The sequence below is a fragment of the Euprymna scolopes genome, chromosome 33 (genome assembly GCF_053919585.1).
Source record: "Euprymna scolopes isolate OS-2025 chromosome 33, ASM5391958v1, whole genome shotgun sequence".
NCBI classification, from domain to species: Eukaryota; Metazoa; Mollusca; class Cephalopoda; order Sepiida; family Sepiolidae; genus Euprymna; species Euprymna scolopes.
In genome coordinates this window covers 63,680,619-63,697,553 of record NC_136514.1, presented here as the reverse complement: position 1 = coordinate 63,697,553, position 16,935 = coordinate 63,680,619, and the positions used below count along the sequence as shown (strand labels likewise).

The following is a 16,935-nucleotide window of genomic DNA, read 5'->3' as shown; positions in this document are numbered from 1 at the left end:
TGAAATAATAATCAATCGTTTTTTTTTAATATTTTTTTTTTCATATTGCACCCGCACTTCATGCCATAGAAACGAAGACATATCTGCAAAACTTTTTAGATCTCTTCCGAGAATCATATTGGTTGCTTTCTATCTCCCTTTTTTTTTTTTTTACGTAATTAAAACCCCCGCTATGAAAAATTCCTTTTTTCATATTTGTCGTATCGCCTTCCGCGTTAAAATAAAATGCCTGTATTTACCTTAGGTTTTCCAGGTTCGTATTCATCTTTCTTTTTTTATTTTTATTTTTTTTTATCTTGATGGGGTTAGAATGGTGATTCCTCCTTTTTTTAAATTTCCACGTGGTGCGCTATGTCTATCCCATTTCCAATCCTCGCGGCAACTGACTGTTTTTTTTTGTTTTTGTTTTTTTTCTTTTTCCGCATTAGTTATCTCCCTTGGTCATCGCTTCTGCTGATGTTCGTTCTCTGCGCTCTCTCTCTCTCTTGTCAACGTGTCGTCTCGACGGGTTTGTTTACTTTTTTTTTTCGTAGGGCCGTCACACCTTATATTCATCTTCTAATCAGTCATCCAGGGTCCTCTGCCTCGAATGGTCTGATTACTGATTTGGTACCTGTGGCTTTTAGTTTCTCATTATTTATAAATTTAAGAGTAAAAACAAAAATCCCCCCAAATCTCAAAAGTATTGATGCAATTTGTTGTGACATGAAAGGTTAGCACTGTTATTTAAATTTCTGCTTCGCTCATTCTAGTGATAGTTTTATGTAGGCTTTTTCTTACACTTATACTAATTAGGCAAAGTAATTTATCAGTATCACTATATAAAGGTTTTCTGCCTGATTGTTTCATTTTTGTGATCACTTTTCTTTCTCTTTTACTGGAGATCCAATTTGTCTCATGCAAATCTGTAACTAGGATCGTTTTCTTGTATTATTTGATCTTCATCTGGATTTTTGACTCATTATGACCCACTTGACCATACATTATTTCATCTTCTGACATTTCATTCCGTAAAGGTTATTTTAACAAATCATGAATGGAGACGATATCCAGAAATATTTTACTTATTTCTCGATGGTTTTATTTGTAAATATCGAATAAATTAAAGGATATTGTTTCTGAAACGATCGTACATATAAATTTGATTTTGATATGTTTCCTTCTGTGAAAACTTGATTGAAAATTTCACAATTATTAATCTTTCACCTATTCTATATATATATATATATATATATATATATATATATATATATATATATATATTTTTTTTTTTATAGAACATTCCGTCAAGGTATGCATGATCTACAAGTGTGGCCAAATGTTGTGGCCGATCATAATCCCAATTCTACAACACCTGGCAAATCTAAAGATAAGAATGATCAAATGAGTCGTCTACTGAAGGTAAGTTTGATAATTATTTTTTTTCACTTCAATAGTGTTTTGTTAGTTGTTTTCTAATAAAGTCCAGTGAACTATATTTTCATAAAATCTGTCATCATGGTCACAGTTTTCAGTAGTTTTTCTTTACTGCCTGGGAAAAAAACATAATATTTAATTTCTTCCATTTTATGCATATTCAAAGAAACAGTGGAAATTCAATGTATTTCCAGTCATAGCATCAACTTAATTTATTGAGGATTTATTATTTATTCAATACTTTTTCATTTCTAAAAGAAGTTAAGATCTCTGATATTTTGAAATGAAACACATTTTGCATTTATTACATTTTATAAAATTGTAATGAACAGATAGACAAAATCTCTATATAAGATTCTATGCTAAAATAAATTTAACAGTTTTCTCATTACCTAAAAAAAAAGAATTGTCATTAAATGTTTATAATATTTTTAATCTTTCTATTTACTAATAGTGGTAGAATTTTTGATAAAATTTAATTTGATTGAAATTTATGGCCTTTTTTTTCCTCATGCTTTTTTAAATATGCTCGTTTGCTAGTAATATCACTATATGCAATGATTTTTGGTAAAAAAAAAAGATTAAAACGATTTCTGTTATATAAATGAAACTGCAAATCTTTTAAATGAAAAATTGCTCATCTCTAATTTCAATCATAAATTCTAGTTTTGCTTATCAGATATGGGTTCTTGTCCAGAATTTTTCCAATATTAAAAAACAAAAATTATGACAAATCTGTATGATGGCAAAACAAAAATATTATATTTAAAAAATCACATAAATTGAACAAGTAGTTTTATTTTCTAATAAAAAAAATTATGAGTATTGGAGAAGTGACTGTCTCACCTGCCATTTTGAAACAAAAATTTCAAAAACAAAGGTGGTAACTCAACAATAATACAAAACTTGTGAGATATATGTTGTAATGCCTATGAATTCTCATTAATTGCTTAAAAATGACTTTCTTTATAAAAATGAAACTGCTTGATTAATTTAAGTGATTTTTGGAATATAGTATTTTTGTTTTATCACGGATATGTACATCATACAGATTTTTCTTTATTTTAGTTTTTTTATATAAGTGGAATTCTGAACAGGAACCCAGATATGAGATAAAATATTTTGAATGTAATTCTATTATATTTCTGTGCAGCTGAGCAAGAAGTACCGTGATGGTCACATGGTGAAAGTGGATTGGCTTGACAGATTAACATTCCGAGAGATTGAAATGATAAATGAAAAGCAGAAACGAGATTCCAATTTCATGTACTTAATGATTGAATTCCCTCACATTCATTTTGACAATACGGAATTTACAGTTGTTTATTTTGAAAAGGTCAGCAACATTTTTTCTTCTTTTGATATTCATTTATTACTGTTGTGACAATTTCTAGTCTATACTACAATACATACATAGATACTACTTATATAAAAGTATATGGAAATTTGCTTGAATATTGCTGGGAAATAAGTATATAGGTATTTAATGAAACTGTTTGAATGTAGAAAAAAATGTAATGATGAAAGAGGAGGTGAACAAGAACTCATCATCTGACCTATTTTTTCAGTAAATCTTTCATTTACTCCAGTACATGGTGGAATATATATATATATATATATATATATATATATATATATATATATATATATATATATATATATATTTAATATTTTTGAGAAATATTTTACTTCTAAAAAAAACGTTTTTTGTTAGAATTCCTGTTATATCCCCCCCCCCGGTTTGCTTTCTTTCTGTTTCTATCTTTATTTTTCTCCCTTCCTTTCTTCCTCATCTCTTACACTCTCTCATTTACCCTCTCTTTCATGCTCACTCTTCTTCTTCTTGCTTTATCCTCACTTCTCCTTCTCTTATATTTTCTTTCTCTCTTCCAACTCTTTCTCTCACTCTGTGTACTTCATTTTATACACACACATTCACATACGTGTGTGTACGTGCGTTTGGATCCTGTTTATGCTATCAATGAGTCTTCCTATGGTTGTCCAAATGTTACCCATCCAATTGAAACAGATACCTGTGATGAAAAGGCATCTTATTTAGAGTGCAACCACTGAGGGTGCACATATCCCAGTAACATTTCTTCATTACAAATAAACCGTATAAAAATATTCAAAAGAGTAGACTTTGATGGTATAGCCACATTGAAAGAACTGGCAGAATTGGCTTAGTTGTTGATAACTATATGATAACTATATGATGCAGCATTTATATGTAGTTTGTGTGAATCACAATGTAAAAAATATTTAAAACATTAGTTTCCAAATTAAAATTTTTCCATTATATCGAAAAACGTTTTATGTAGGCGAATATATCTTTGCAAAACATAAACATTGATACTAAATTTATTTTTTGTAGTTTTATTACCCATTAAACTTTCACCGCTCAATGTTTGTTGTAAATTGGAAAATTTGCTGTCTTGTGTGCAAAGTTGTTGATGCAGAATACATGCTATTTTTTAGATATCATTTTCAAGTTAAATTCAATTTTTATAGCCTCTTTATTAAATTATCAGGTGAAAGTACAAAATACTTAAAAAAAAAAAAATATCAAAAACAAAATCACGCTTCTCATGTTAATATTATGTTTCTAAATAATATTATTTCAACATGTCTTCTGTGAGATCCAATGCTCACAATCTATAACTAAAAAAGCCAATGCTCACAATCTATAACTAAAAAAGCCAAAGCTCACAATCTATAACTCCAATGCTCACAATCTATAACTAAAAAAGCCAAAGCTCACAATCTATAACTCCAATGCTCACAATCTATAACTAAAAAAGCCAATGCTCACAATCTATAACTAAAAAATCCAAAACTCACAATCTATAACTAAAAACACCAAAGCTCACAATCTATAACTAAAAAAGCCAATGCTCACAATCTATAACGAAAAAAGCCAATGCTCACAATCTATAACTAAAAAAGCCAATGCTCACAATCTATAACTAAAAAAGCCAATGCTCACAATCTATAACTAAAAAAGCCAAAGCTCACAATCTATAACTCCAATGCTCACAATCTATAACTAAAAAAGCCAAAACTCACAATCTATAACGTAAAAAGCCAAAGCTCACAATCTATAACTAAAAAAGCCAATGCTCACAATCTATAACTAAAAAAGCCAATGCTCAACATCTATAACGAAAAAAGCCAAAGCTCACAATCTATAACGAAAAAAGCCAAAGCTCACAATCTATAACTCCAATGCTCACAATCTATAACTAAAAAAGCCAAAACTCACAATCTATTACTAAAAAAGCCAATGCTCACAGTCTATTACTAAAACAGCCGATGCTCCCAATCTATAACTAAAAAATCCAAAACCCACAATCTATAACGAAAAAAGCCAATGCTCACAATCTATAACAAAAAACACCAAAGCTCACAATCTATAACTAAAAAATCCAAAACTCACAATCTATAACGAAAAAAAGCCAAAGCTCACAATCTATAAGTAAAAAAGCCAAAGCTCACAATCTATAACAAAAAACACCAAAGCTCACAATCTATAACAAAAAACACCAAAGCTCACAATCTATAACTAAAAAATCCAAAACTCACAATCTATAACGAAAAAAAGCCAAAGCTCACAATCTATAAGTAAAAAAGCCAAAGCTCACAATCTATAACAAAAAACACCAAAGCTCACAATCTATAACTAAAAAAGTCAAAGCTCACAATCTATAACAAAAAACACAAAAGCTCACAATCTATAACTAAAAACGCCAATGCTCACAATCTATAACTAAAAAATCCAATGCTCACAATCTATAACTAAAAAATCCAATGCTCACAATCTATAACTAAAAAAGCCAAAACTCACAATCTATAACTAAAAAACACAAAAGCTCACAATCTATAACTAAAAAAGCCAAAGCTCACAATCTATAACAAAAAACACCAAAGCTCACAATCTATAACTAAAAAATCCAAAACTCACAATCTATAACTAAAAAAGCCAATGCTCACAATCTATAACTCCAATGCTCACAATCTATAACTAAAAAAGCCAAAGCTCACAATCTATAACACCAATGCTCACAATCTATAACTAAAAAAGCCAAAGCTCACAATCTATAACTAAAACAGCCAATGCTCACAATCTATAACGAAAAAAGCCAATGCTCACAATCTATAACACCAATGCTCACAATCTATAACTAAAACAGCCAATGCTCACAATCTATAACGAAAAAAGCCAATGCTCACAATCTATAACGAAAAAAGCCAATGCTCACAATCTATAACTAAAACAGCCAAAGCTCACAATCTATAACTAAAAAAGCCAAAGCTCACAATCTATAACACCAATGCTCACAATCTATAACTAAAACAGCCAATGCTCACAATCTATAACGAAAAAAGCCAATGCTCACAATCTATAACGAAAAAAGCCAATGCTCACAATCTATAACGAAAAAAGCCAAAGCTCACAATCTATAACTAAAAAAGCCAAAGCTCACAATCTATAACGAAAGAAGCCAATGCTCACAATCTATAACGAAAAAAGCCAAAGCTCACAATCTATAACGAAAAAAGCCAAAACTCACAATCTATAACGAAAAAAGCCAAAACTCACAATCTATAACTAAAAAATCCAAAACTCACAATCTATTACTAAAAAACGCGAATGCTCACAATCTATAACTAAAAAAGCCAAAGCTCACAATCTATAACTAAAAATGCCAATGCTCACAATCTATAACTAAAAATGCCAATGCTCACAATCTATTACTAAAAATGCCAATGCTCACAATCTATTACTAAAAAAGCCAATGCTCACAATCTATTACTAAAAAAGCCAATGCTCACAATCTATTACTAAAAAAGCCAATGCTCACAATCTATAACTAAAAAAGCCAATGCTCACAATCTATAACGAAAAAAGCCAAAGCTCAATCTCTATAACGAAAAAAGCCAAAGCTCACAATCTATAACTAAAAAAGCCAAAGCTCACAATCTATATCAAAAAACACCAATGCTCACAATCTATAACTCCAATGCTCACAATCTATAACTAAAACAGCCAATGCTCACAATCTATAACTAGAAAAGCAGACTTTAAACAAGTCAAAATCCTTATTAATGTAATGTCACCTCATGAAAATAAACTGTAATGGAAAAAATTCAGTATTTTAAGATTTAAAAAGGGATGATAAGTTTCTCAATTTTGGTCCATAGTGATCACAAGAAAATAAATATTATTTTATAATAATTATTGAATCAAAGCAACATAAAGATTAGGTGGAATCCCTTTGCCCCATTAAATTTGAGAAAAAGAACACTAACATTTTTTCGCATAAAATTAAAAAAAAAAAGGCACTTCTGCCTATACTGACCCAAGTTTCTGCCAGAATCGGCTGCTGACATAAGCCACCTGAATATGCCAGTCACTGGTCAAAGTAAAAAATACCAAGAAAGAAATTAACAACAAAGTACCAAAACAGAACTGCAATACAATAAATAAAAGTAATAACAAAAACCTACCATAAGTTTAATGAATATTTTTTTAAAACTTTTAAGAATCATTAGGAAAATATATGATTATTTGTTTTTTTTAAAAATTTCTTTCAAGAAAAATGGAAGTTGAAAATTTTTTTATTTAATAATTTTTACAAAAGATGAATGAATTTGTTGGAAAATTGTAGATTTTTTTCATAGAAAAGTTGAATTTTTTTTAGTGTAACAATGTTTTGTACAACTGTTTTTTTGTGAAAGAGTAACCTATTAGAAAACAAGATATTTCTTTAGGATATTTTCAGTTGACTGTAGGGTTTGTAGGCCATTGAGAGCAAAGAGGGAGGAGAGAGGGTTGAGTAAATGGAAGCTCCTCAACCGAGCAGCTTTCTGCAATGTGATTTATGATGGAGACAAATGGGTTCTAAATTTTTGTCTTGACATAAATTAAATCGAGAAGCTCCTGGCTGATTCTGCATTCTTGTTGCATTGTTTGACCTCATTCCACATCCTCTTGACATGATTAGATGGAGTCTTCATCACAGGGTCCACAAAATGCAGACTGTGGTTAACTGTGAGGTGGTGGAACCCTTCTCTTCCAACTTTGTTGTATGCCTTCAAACAATCGTATATGACCAAAGTCCTCGGCAAAATATATTTTTTTATTATAGGAAAGAGTTTTTTGGCATTGTGATTTGGTACAATCAGCAAGAAACTCTCTTTGTCGATGGTGTCACATCCTCTGAAAATCCAGAGTGGTTCAACAAGTCTCCTAACATTGTGCTTTTATCTGTTAAACAGAGACTCATCGATTTCCATCATGTGCTCTAAGCCTTCAATCTGCCGGGGATTTCTAAAGAAATAATCCTAATAAATGTCTCTCATGAAATTCCTCCAGTCAGTAACTGTATGCTTTGATCCAATTCCACATTCCCTCTGAATATTTTGTTTGGCCACAAATAAATAATTTTCAAAACTTTTGAGATTTCCAATTTATACCTCAAAAAAAATGTTCCAATATGCAAGAGGGCCTACTATCTGCATTAAGCATTAGTGCAACCTCCAAGTGAAACCATCACTCATATATGCTCTTTTCTTAAGCAAACACTTCTATGTACATGTCTTGCATCTCAATTCCAACAAGGCTAGTAGCTTTCTCTCTTGGCAATAAATTATCATTTGCTAAAATGGTTGTCTCATTTTATCTAATGTATATAGAGTCATCTTAGAGTTTGCCGAGTCTGCCATTTTTGTGCATGAATATAATTATTTCCTTCCAATTTATTAAAAGTCATCTGCTTCCATTTCTAATGGCGCTTTTTAATTGGCTGATAAACTTGATCAACGCTCGACATACTCTTGTGGTTTATGTCAGTTGATGATTAAGCCCAAGTTAAGTCTGACAGAAATCCAGGTCAGTATATGCAGAAATACCCAAAAAAAGAACAACATTTTTTTAAATAGAAATACATGACATTTGAACAAAGAACACCAACATTTTTTTAAATAGAAATACATGACATTTGAACAAAGAAAACCAACATTTTTTTAAATAGAAATACATGACATTTGAACAAAGAAAACCAACATTTTTTTAAATAGAAATACATGACATTTGAACAAAGAAAACCAACATTTTTTTAAATAGAAATACATGACATTTGAACAAAGAAAACCAACATTTTTTTAAATAGAAATACATGACATTTGAACAAAGAAAACCAACATTTTTTTAAATAGAAATACATGACATTTGAACAAAGAAAACCAACATTTTTTTAAATAGAAATACATGACATTTGAACAAAGAAAACCAACATTTTTTTAAATAGAAATACATGACATTTGAACAAAGAAAACCAACATTTTTTTAAATAGAAATACATGACATTTGAACAAAGAAAACCAACATTTTTTTAAATAGAAATACATGACATTTGAACAAAGAAAACCAACATTTTTTTACATAGAAATACATGACATTTGAACAAAGAAAACCAACATTTTTTTAAATAGAAATACATGACATTTGAACAAAGAAAACCAACATTTTTTTAAATAGAAATACATGACATTTGAACAAAGAACACCAACATTTTTTTAAATAGAAATACATGACATTTGAACAAAGAAAACCAACATTTTTTTAAATAGAAATACATGACATTTGAACAAAGAAAACCAATATTTTTTAAAATAGAAATACATGACATTTGAACAAAGAAAACCAACATTTTTTTAAATAGAAATACATGACATTTGAACAAAGAAAACCAACATTTTTTTAAATAGAAATACATGACATTTGAACAAAGAAAACCAACATTTTTTTAAATAGAAATACATGACATTTGAACAAAGAAAACCAACATTTTTTTAAATAGAAATACATGACATTTGAACAAAGAAAACCAACATTTTTTTAAATAGAAATACATGACATTTGAACAAAGAAAACCAACATTTTTTTAAATAGAAATACATGACATTTGAACAAAGAAAACCAACATTTTTTTAAATAGAAATACATGACATTTGAACAAAGAAAACCAACATTTTTTTACATAGAAATACATGACATTTGAACAAAGAAAACCAACATTTTTTTAAATAGAAATACATGACATTTGAACAAAGAAAACCAACATTTTTTTAAATAGAAATACATGACATTTGAACAAAGAAAACCAACATTTTTTTAAATAGAAATACATGACATTTGAACAAAGAAAACCAACATTTTTTTAAATAGAAATACATGACATTTGAACAAAGAAAACCAACATTTTTTTAAATAGAAATACATGACATTTGAACAAAGAAAACCAACATTTTTTTAAATAGAAATACATGACATTTGAACAAAGAAAACCAACATTTTTTTAAATAGAAATACATGACATTTGAACAAAGAAAACCAACATTTTTTTCACATAAAAAATAAATCACCCCTTATCACAAATAATAACCCAACTTGAACAAAACTAATAGTGACACAAGGGAAAGTATCATACATTTTAAAGAGAAAATGTAAAATTTTATTTACATCAAAAGTTTATCAATATAACTTCCAAAATAGAAAAGATGTCACAAATTGAAATGAATTTCACTATTTATCATTTGCATACTATAAACTAAACTTGTTTGTTACTTTTAACTTATTTTCAAAGACATTATCTCTGTTTCGCTTAGATTATTTTAGATTGAAAAACCTAATGATACTTTTTTTGCCTGGTGATATTGTTTTCTGAACATTTCATAATATTGCTACCATCATGTATAGAGTCTTGTATCATGTATTAAAGAGGATTTTAGATGTATGCTAGAACTCATGTTATAGAAAAAAAAATGGTATTAATCCAGAATGTGACCCAAGGTTGTGTTGGCATATTCTAGCAGTTTATGATAAACTGCTGCTGGAAAAAACTTATGTGATTAGCCAATCAGCAATCAACTGTCAGTAGATGATTTATTCATTAATAAAAATAAAATCACTTATCTGATACTACTATTCTAGAAAAAAATTGTTTTCCATTATAGTTGTTTCCATGAAAAAATTGTTTTCATTGTTACAAAAAAACTCTTATTTTACAAACTTTCTTTGAAACATTTGTTGAAAATTTTTTAAATATACTTGAAAAATATCTTTTATAATAATTAAACTTATAAGTTTTATCTTGTGTTAAAGTTTTGTTTTCAGCATTTTGAATTTATTATATGGTAATGTTCACAATGGCTCTTCTGACAACTTTTCTAGCTGCTTACCATAAATTACTGAAAGGTGCCAGTGTAGACTTCAGTTGGGTTTAATACCAAAAAACTGTAACTGATATCATGGTAATTCACAAAAACTAATTCTTTAAACATTTTTAATAATTTTACTAAATCCATACAAAAGAATTAGATTCTTTATACAATTTTTTGTGATCTTATTTTGTTAGACTGTTTTTGTTTGATTTTAAATATTTATTTTACTATATTAAATCTTATTGAATTTTTATTTTAGAATGGTGATAAATCGTATCAGTTTCGCACGTATGCTGACATTGTTAATGTTCCAGATCATGAAATAATGTTGGTAAGTTTTTTTCTTTGCTTTTTCTTATAAAATATCTTTTTTAAAAATTTTATTATTTTATCATTTACAACTTTTATATTCAATTAGCAGACAGAGCCAGCATTGAAAACTTTTGTCTTCACATCACAAATATGAAGATGAATATATACTTAAACAAGAAAAAAGTATATTTGGATAACAAGGCTATTGAGGATGTTCAAAAGTTTTGTTATTTTGGTGTGATACTATTGAAGCTCAGGGAAGAGTTGATTCTAGTGTGATTAGGAGTGGATTGAATAAGTTTAAGGAGCTTCTCGTATTACTAACCTGCAAAGAATTAACAATATCAAACAAGGGAAGAGTATGTGTACAAAGTGTGATGATGTATGGAAGTGAAACTTTGTCAGTAAAGGTTGAGGACATGTGTGGCATGGAGAGAAATGATATGAGAATAATACAATGGATGTTGAATATGAGTTTTAAAGATAGGCGTAAATCTGGTGACCTCAGAGGAAAATTAAATCTGGTAAATGTTTGCAGAATAGTAAACTTTGTGGTTATGATCATGTTAAAAATGGATGAGAGTTCTTAAGTTAGTAGAAGAATTAAGGTAACAGGGTCAATTGCCAGAGAAAGTAAAAAAATATGGGAGAGAATGCGAAAAATAAATCTGAGAAAGGAATAAATAAATTCCTGGTCAGAAATAAGTTAGTTTTGAAGTTGATTTCTAAAATTCATTTAACACATGTCAACCTGTAAAACGAACGTCATTTATTATTATACTACAGCAACTATAAAAATTCTATCAAAATTCCCTATAATATGAAATTCATTAAAAAATGTGAAATTATTGTCACCCTTTTATAGGTTTTCAAAATATATTTAACTAGCAAGGTTATCTAGGATTGTCTGGGGTAAAAGTAACATAAAATAACAAATTAACATTTCTATCTCTTTATCTCTTTCCCACCTCTTCTGATCCCCCCTCTACATCCTCTCTTTCTCTTCTGCCCAACCCATTCCTTTCTCTGGACAAGCACACACACATACAACTTTTCTTTATATAGATTCCATGAGGAAGCAGTCATTATAAGAAAAGTAACTTCTTGATAAAAAATCAGTATTACTTCCCTTTATTACATATATTTAAATAGTATGAAATATCCGTTCCAAGAGGTGTTCATAATAATGGGACCTTGGAGTCTTTTAATATTATGAACCCAGAATTTATAAAAATATTCTGCAATAATTAACAAAGAATAGAAATAGTAACAGAATACGTTTAAAAAATATAACATGAAAAAAGTGGTAAGCATGTTTTTTACAATAATTAAAAAAAAAGAAAATCACGTCCAAGTTATAATTGCCCTCAAACTATCAAGGGATCATCAGTAAATTATTCGTAGCAAAATACTTAGAAAAGCACATGCAACTATAATAACGAATATCGGGAACAGCACAGATTTTAAGTACATTTACAATTGTGATAAATAGGTGTATTAATTTGACTTCACAAGAAGTATACAGACATATATAAACAACGGCATCTTAAAAATTATGAAAAAAAAATAACAGAGCAATGTGTTTAAGGAATGATAAAAATATTCTCATTTTTCACAAATTACTCATCAAAATATACAAAATTTCTATTATGTAAATAAGATGTAAGTAAATTTGATGGAAAAAGTTTGGTTCTTGCCCAGAATTACTCCTATATTAAAATTAAATTACCCCTATATTAAAAAAACGAAAATAAAGAACAATTTGTATAATATACACATCTGTGACAGAACGAAAATATCATATTCCAAAAATTATGTAAATTGATAAAGTAGTTTTATTTTTATAAAGAAAATCATTAATGGAACTTTGTAGAAAGTACAATGTACATCTATTAAGTATTAACTATTGTTTATTCTCTGTGTTTTTTTGTAATTTTTTTTTCAAAATGGTAGGTGAGACAGTCACTCCTAGGATACTCATAAAATTTGATTTTCTTATTTAAAAATAAAACTACTTGATCATTGTGCGTGATTTTTGGAATATGATATTTTCATTTCAAAACAGGTATGTACATCATAAAATTAAAATTTCTTTATTTTTGTAATATAGGGGAAATTCTGAATAAGAAGTGCCTAAAAAATGCCAAAAATAATAAATAACACTCTGATGCAAATTGAATGAGAATAAAACTTTTACAACTGTATTTTGTACTGATAAGAATGCTAATCTTGTGGTGTTAAAAACGGATGAAATTTGTTTTAATCTCCAGAATTAATGTTGTCTTGTTTCTAGCTCAAATCTTATTAAAACCAAAAGCAAACAAATTTCATGTCATCTTTTTAAAAACCTTGTGTGTAATCTTAGATGTGATTTTGAATTTATTGTATGTAAAAGGCATGACAAATATAGAGCAAAAAAAATAGGTCAACTGAAATGTGCAGGTTATTACTTAAGAAAATGTCAGCAAGAGGTGTTAAAAGACACTAAATGGAAAAAATAAATACATAAATTAATAAATAAAAAAAAATAATAAATAAAAAATAAATAAAATATAAAATAAAAAATAAACATAAATTTTTTAAGGGGAGAGAATGGCTGGTATCTGCAAATTCCGGATAAAGTAAGTAAGTAAGTAAGTAAGTAAGTAAGTAAATGCATATAGTAAAATATAAATAAATATACATACAGGATATGAATATATGGGTAGATTGATATATTAGATAGATAGGAATATTTAAAGACTAAAATGGAAATTGCAGATAAAAAAAAAATGGGCAAGCAAAGAAGAAATAAAGAAATAAAGAATTAAAATAAAGGATTATTAAGTTATAAAGTATTAAAAAAGTATGTAGAAAAAACAATAATGTTTAAGAAAACTGATATATCTATCTGAAAGGTTAAAGTAATAACTATGTAATTTCAAAATTACCATGATTAAATTTGGACTTATGTTTACAGAAAGAGATCAGTTCATTTTTAGAATTTATTATATTGTTACTTTGAGGGGAAGTAATTATAGTTATAGCTTCGGTTGTGCAGAGGTGACATGACTTAGAGCCTGGAGTATACGACTTAACTTTTTTTATGATAGTCCATTTGATTGAGAAGGGGATATTATTAGAGTTAAGTTTTTATATTAAAGTGGTTAGAGAAGTTCCTTGGTTATTATTAGAATTATGGTTGTTAATAAAATATAAAATAGAAAAGCAAATGTCAAAATGACCCAGACAAAATGATGTTAAAAACCTTTTAACATCATTTAGTCTGGATCATTTTGACATTTGCTTTTCTGTGTATATTTAATTCTATCACCATTTAATTTTTTTTCTCTTCTTCTTCACTGATCTTTCTTAATTACATTATGTCTCAGCAGCCGTGTCAAACACATATCTTATTTTTCTTTTATTAATATTATTGGAATTTTTACCCTTTTCCTTTTACATATTTGTGAATTATTCCATGGGTTTCGGCCTTTTGGACCATCTTCCAATTATGTGATTTCCTTGGATTTTACTTGTGCGAATGGAAATTCAATTAACTTTCTTGGATTTATATTTTTGGATTTTACCGTCATTGGATAATTTACCTTTCACCAGACTATCCATTCACGTGTAATCACCTTTTTCTTCACCATATTCCCTCTGCTTCACTTTTTGTTATCAAGTAAGATCTTTGACATACTTGCAGTTTCATCAAATACTTTTGTATGCAAAATCCGATCCCGCATTTTGCTAATTCCTACCCTCTGATGAGAAGGAAAGTATTTCTTCGAAACTCTGCAGATTAAGGACTATCCACTTATCAAGTGTTTCCTTTTCAGATTAAATATGTTTTTAACTCTTTTTCAAAGTGTTTTTTAACATGTTTTATTAACTGTTTGCTCTTATTATAAGCTCTATCTCCTATTTGGTTTGAGATTACTTTATAAATATTAATTCTTTATTATTTATAATATGCTTTAGTTTTACCATCTTGGATCATTTTGGAAAATTTAATTGTAATTTTTATTTTATATATATATATATATATATATATACATATATATATATATATATATATATATATATATATAATCGCTTTTAAACTTATGTAGATTACTTGTTGATTTTGTAAATATGGTTAATTTTTTAAATATGGTTAATTAGCATCTTCATCTTGAAGATCAGATTAGAAAATCACCCATATTTTTATTTGGACATAAATAAATAATATTTATTTATTATTTTTATTTTACTTATAAAATAGTAATCTACAGACATGCATGTTTCGAGGCCCTACCTCTCTTCAGCGTAGCTTAACTGTTTTTAAGAATCGAACCTCAGACCATATGTATTATGGTCTGGTGCATTATCCATTATGCCACAAAGTCTTAAATAATTTTACTCTCATTTTTTATCGGTTTTAAACTTATGTTAAAATTATCTGTATATATATAACTATATATCTTTTTCAATAAATATTAATAATTATTTTTATATCTACAGAAACTAGTGTTTCATGCTAATGCAATCATCAGTGCAGGATGTGATAATTACTGCTAGTTGAGAGATTTGAACTCTATCAACAAAGCCAACCGTAACTTTGCAGGTTTGTTTTTCCTCTCAGCTGCCAGGATTTAATTTTTTAAATGGAAATTAATTTAAATATTTTTGTAAATGGGCTGTCATAATTAACGACTATGAGAGTATTCTACAAACAGGTAGTTTGGAATGATGCATTTATGCTAATTGACCACTTTATTCTCAATTTACTGAATAGAACTTAACTTTAATCTCTTCAAGCGACTTTATAATTATAATATTTTTTTCAATAAATATTAATAATTTTTTATACCGTGTTTTACAATTATGCAATCATCAGTGCAGGAAGTAATAATTATTGCTGGTTGGGAGATTCGAGCACAGCCTTGACTTTTGCGGACTAGTGTTTTTCCTCAGTGGGGCAAATATTATTTGTTCATATTTAATTATAAGTAATAAAATCTGTAATAATTAGATACAATAAAAATTTTTTCTTTAATTAACAGTGGAATCTACTCTGCTAGTTAGCAGTAATATTTTTACAATAATTCTTAATGGTTTTTATTTCACTGATTCCTCTTGTCACTATGAAAAATCTGTCTGAAACCATTAAATTATAACCAAGTAGACATCTTTAGCCTTTAATCAATTTAATGGGGTAATTATCATTTTTAATCAAATCTGGATGTTTCATGCATAGTATTTGATGATTTTAGTTCTGAATAAATGGCCTTGAGCAATAATCTGGTCACAGCTGGTAATTTTCTTCTTTTACTTTCTTTTTATTGAATAGTTTTTCATGGTTTGGTAGTTTTATTATTCAGTCAGTGTGACAGATGAAGTATAGAGGTGTTTCAATTGAAAGGAGTCTCCTTACCAACAACAATCATCAGAAATATCTGTCACAGTCAATCTGGCTTATCCGGGAGTAATAATACTTGAATGTAGGAAAAGAGAAAAAATATTCAAGTTTCATATTTGCTTCATGTACAGAGAAAGGATTTTACTTGCAAAAACTTGGATTCTCTTGGCAGTTTTTATTTCTGTTTTGCATATGACATCAGTATTTAAATGCTGTGTTTTTAGAGTCAAATGTTTTGGAGATACTGCAAAAGTCAAAGATAAAGTACAGATGTTGTGCGTGAGTAATTATTGATTTTACATTTGTTTAATTGTTAGTATTAATAACATTTACCATTATCCCTTGATCACTGCTTAGTTATATGAAACCTTCTGCATTACCATTTCTTTCATATTCATTACTTATTTATTATGCTCTTATTTTAATCAATAATCTCATTTTAGCTTTTAACAAATAAAAGTAAAAATGACATACCTTGCAAAAGTGAGATTTCCCTGATTTCATTGACCAGTATAGCTTTCTGTCCAAAAGCTGCATATCCAGATCTGCTTCATATTTTGATTGTAACCTTACTTTTGGTAGTTCTGTGAAGACCTCTT

At 28.3% G+C, this 16,935-nt stretch overlaps 1 protein-coding gene across 1 annotated transcript in view; it reads left to right on the top strand.

Annotated features, from left to right (window-relative positions):
* LOC145258266 (phosphatidylinositol 3-kinase catalytic subunit type 3-like) overlaps nucleotides 1–16,935 on the top strand; it is a 166,137-nt gene that overhangs the window by 48,108 nt on the left and 101,094 nt on the right. The window contains exons 4-6 of the mRNA XM_080116253.1: nucleotides 1,278–1,401; nucleotides 2,570–2,752; nucleotides 10,901–10,972. Of these exons, the coding sequence (XP_079972379.1) occupies nucleotides 1,278–1,401; nucleotides 2,570–2,752; nucleotides 10,901–10,972 (379 nt within the window). The remainder of the gene's footprint in view (nucleotides 1–1,277; nucleotides 1,402–2,569; nucleotides 2,753–10,900; nucleotides 10,973–16,935) is intronic.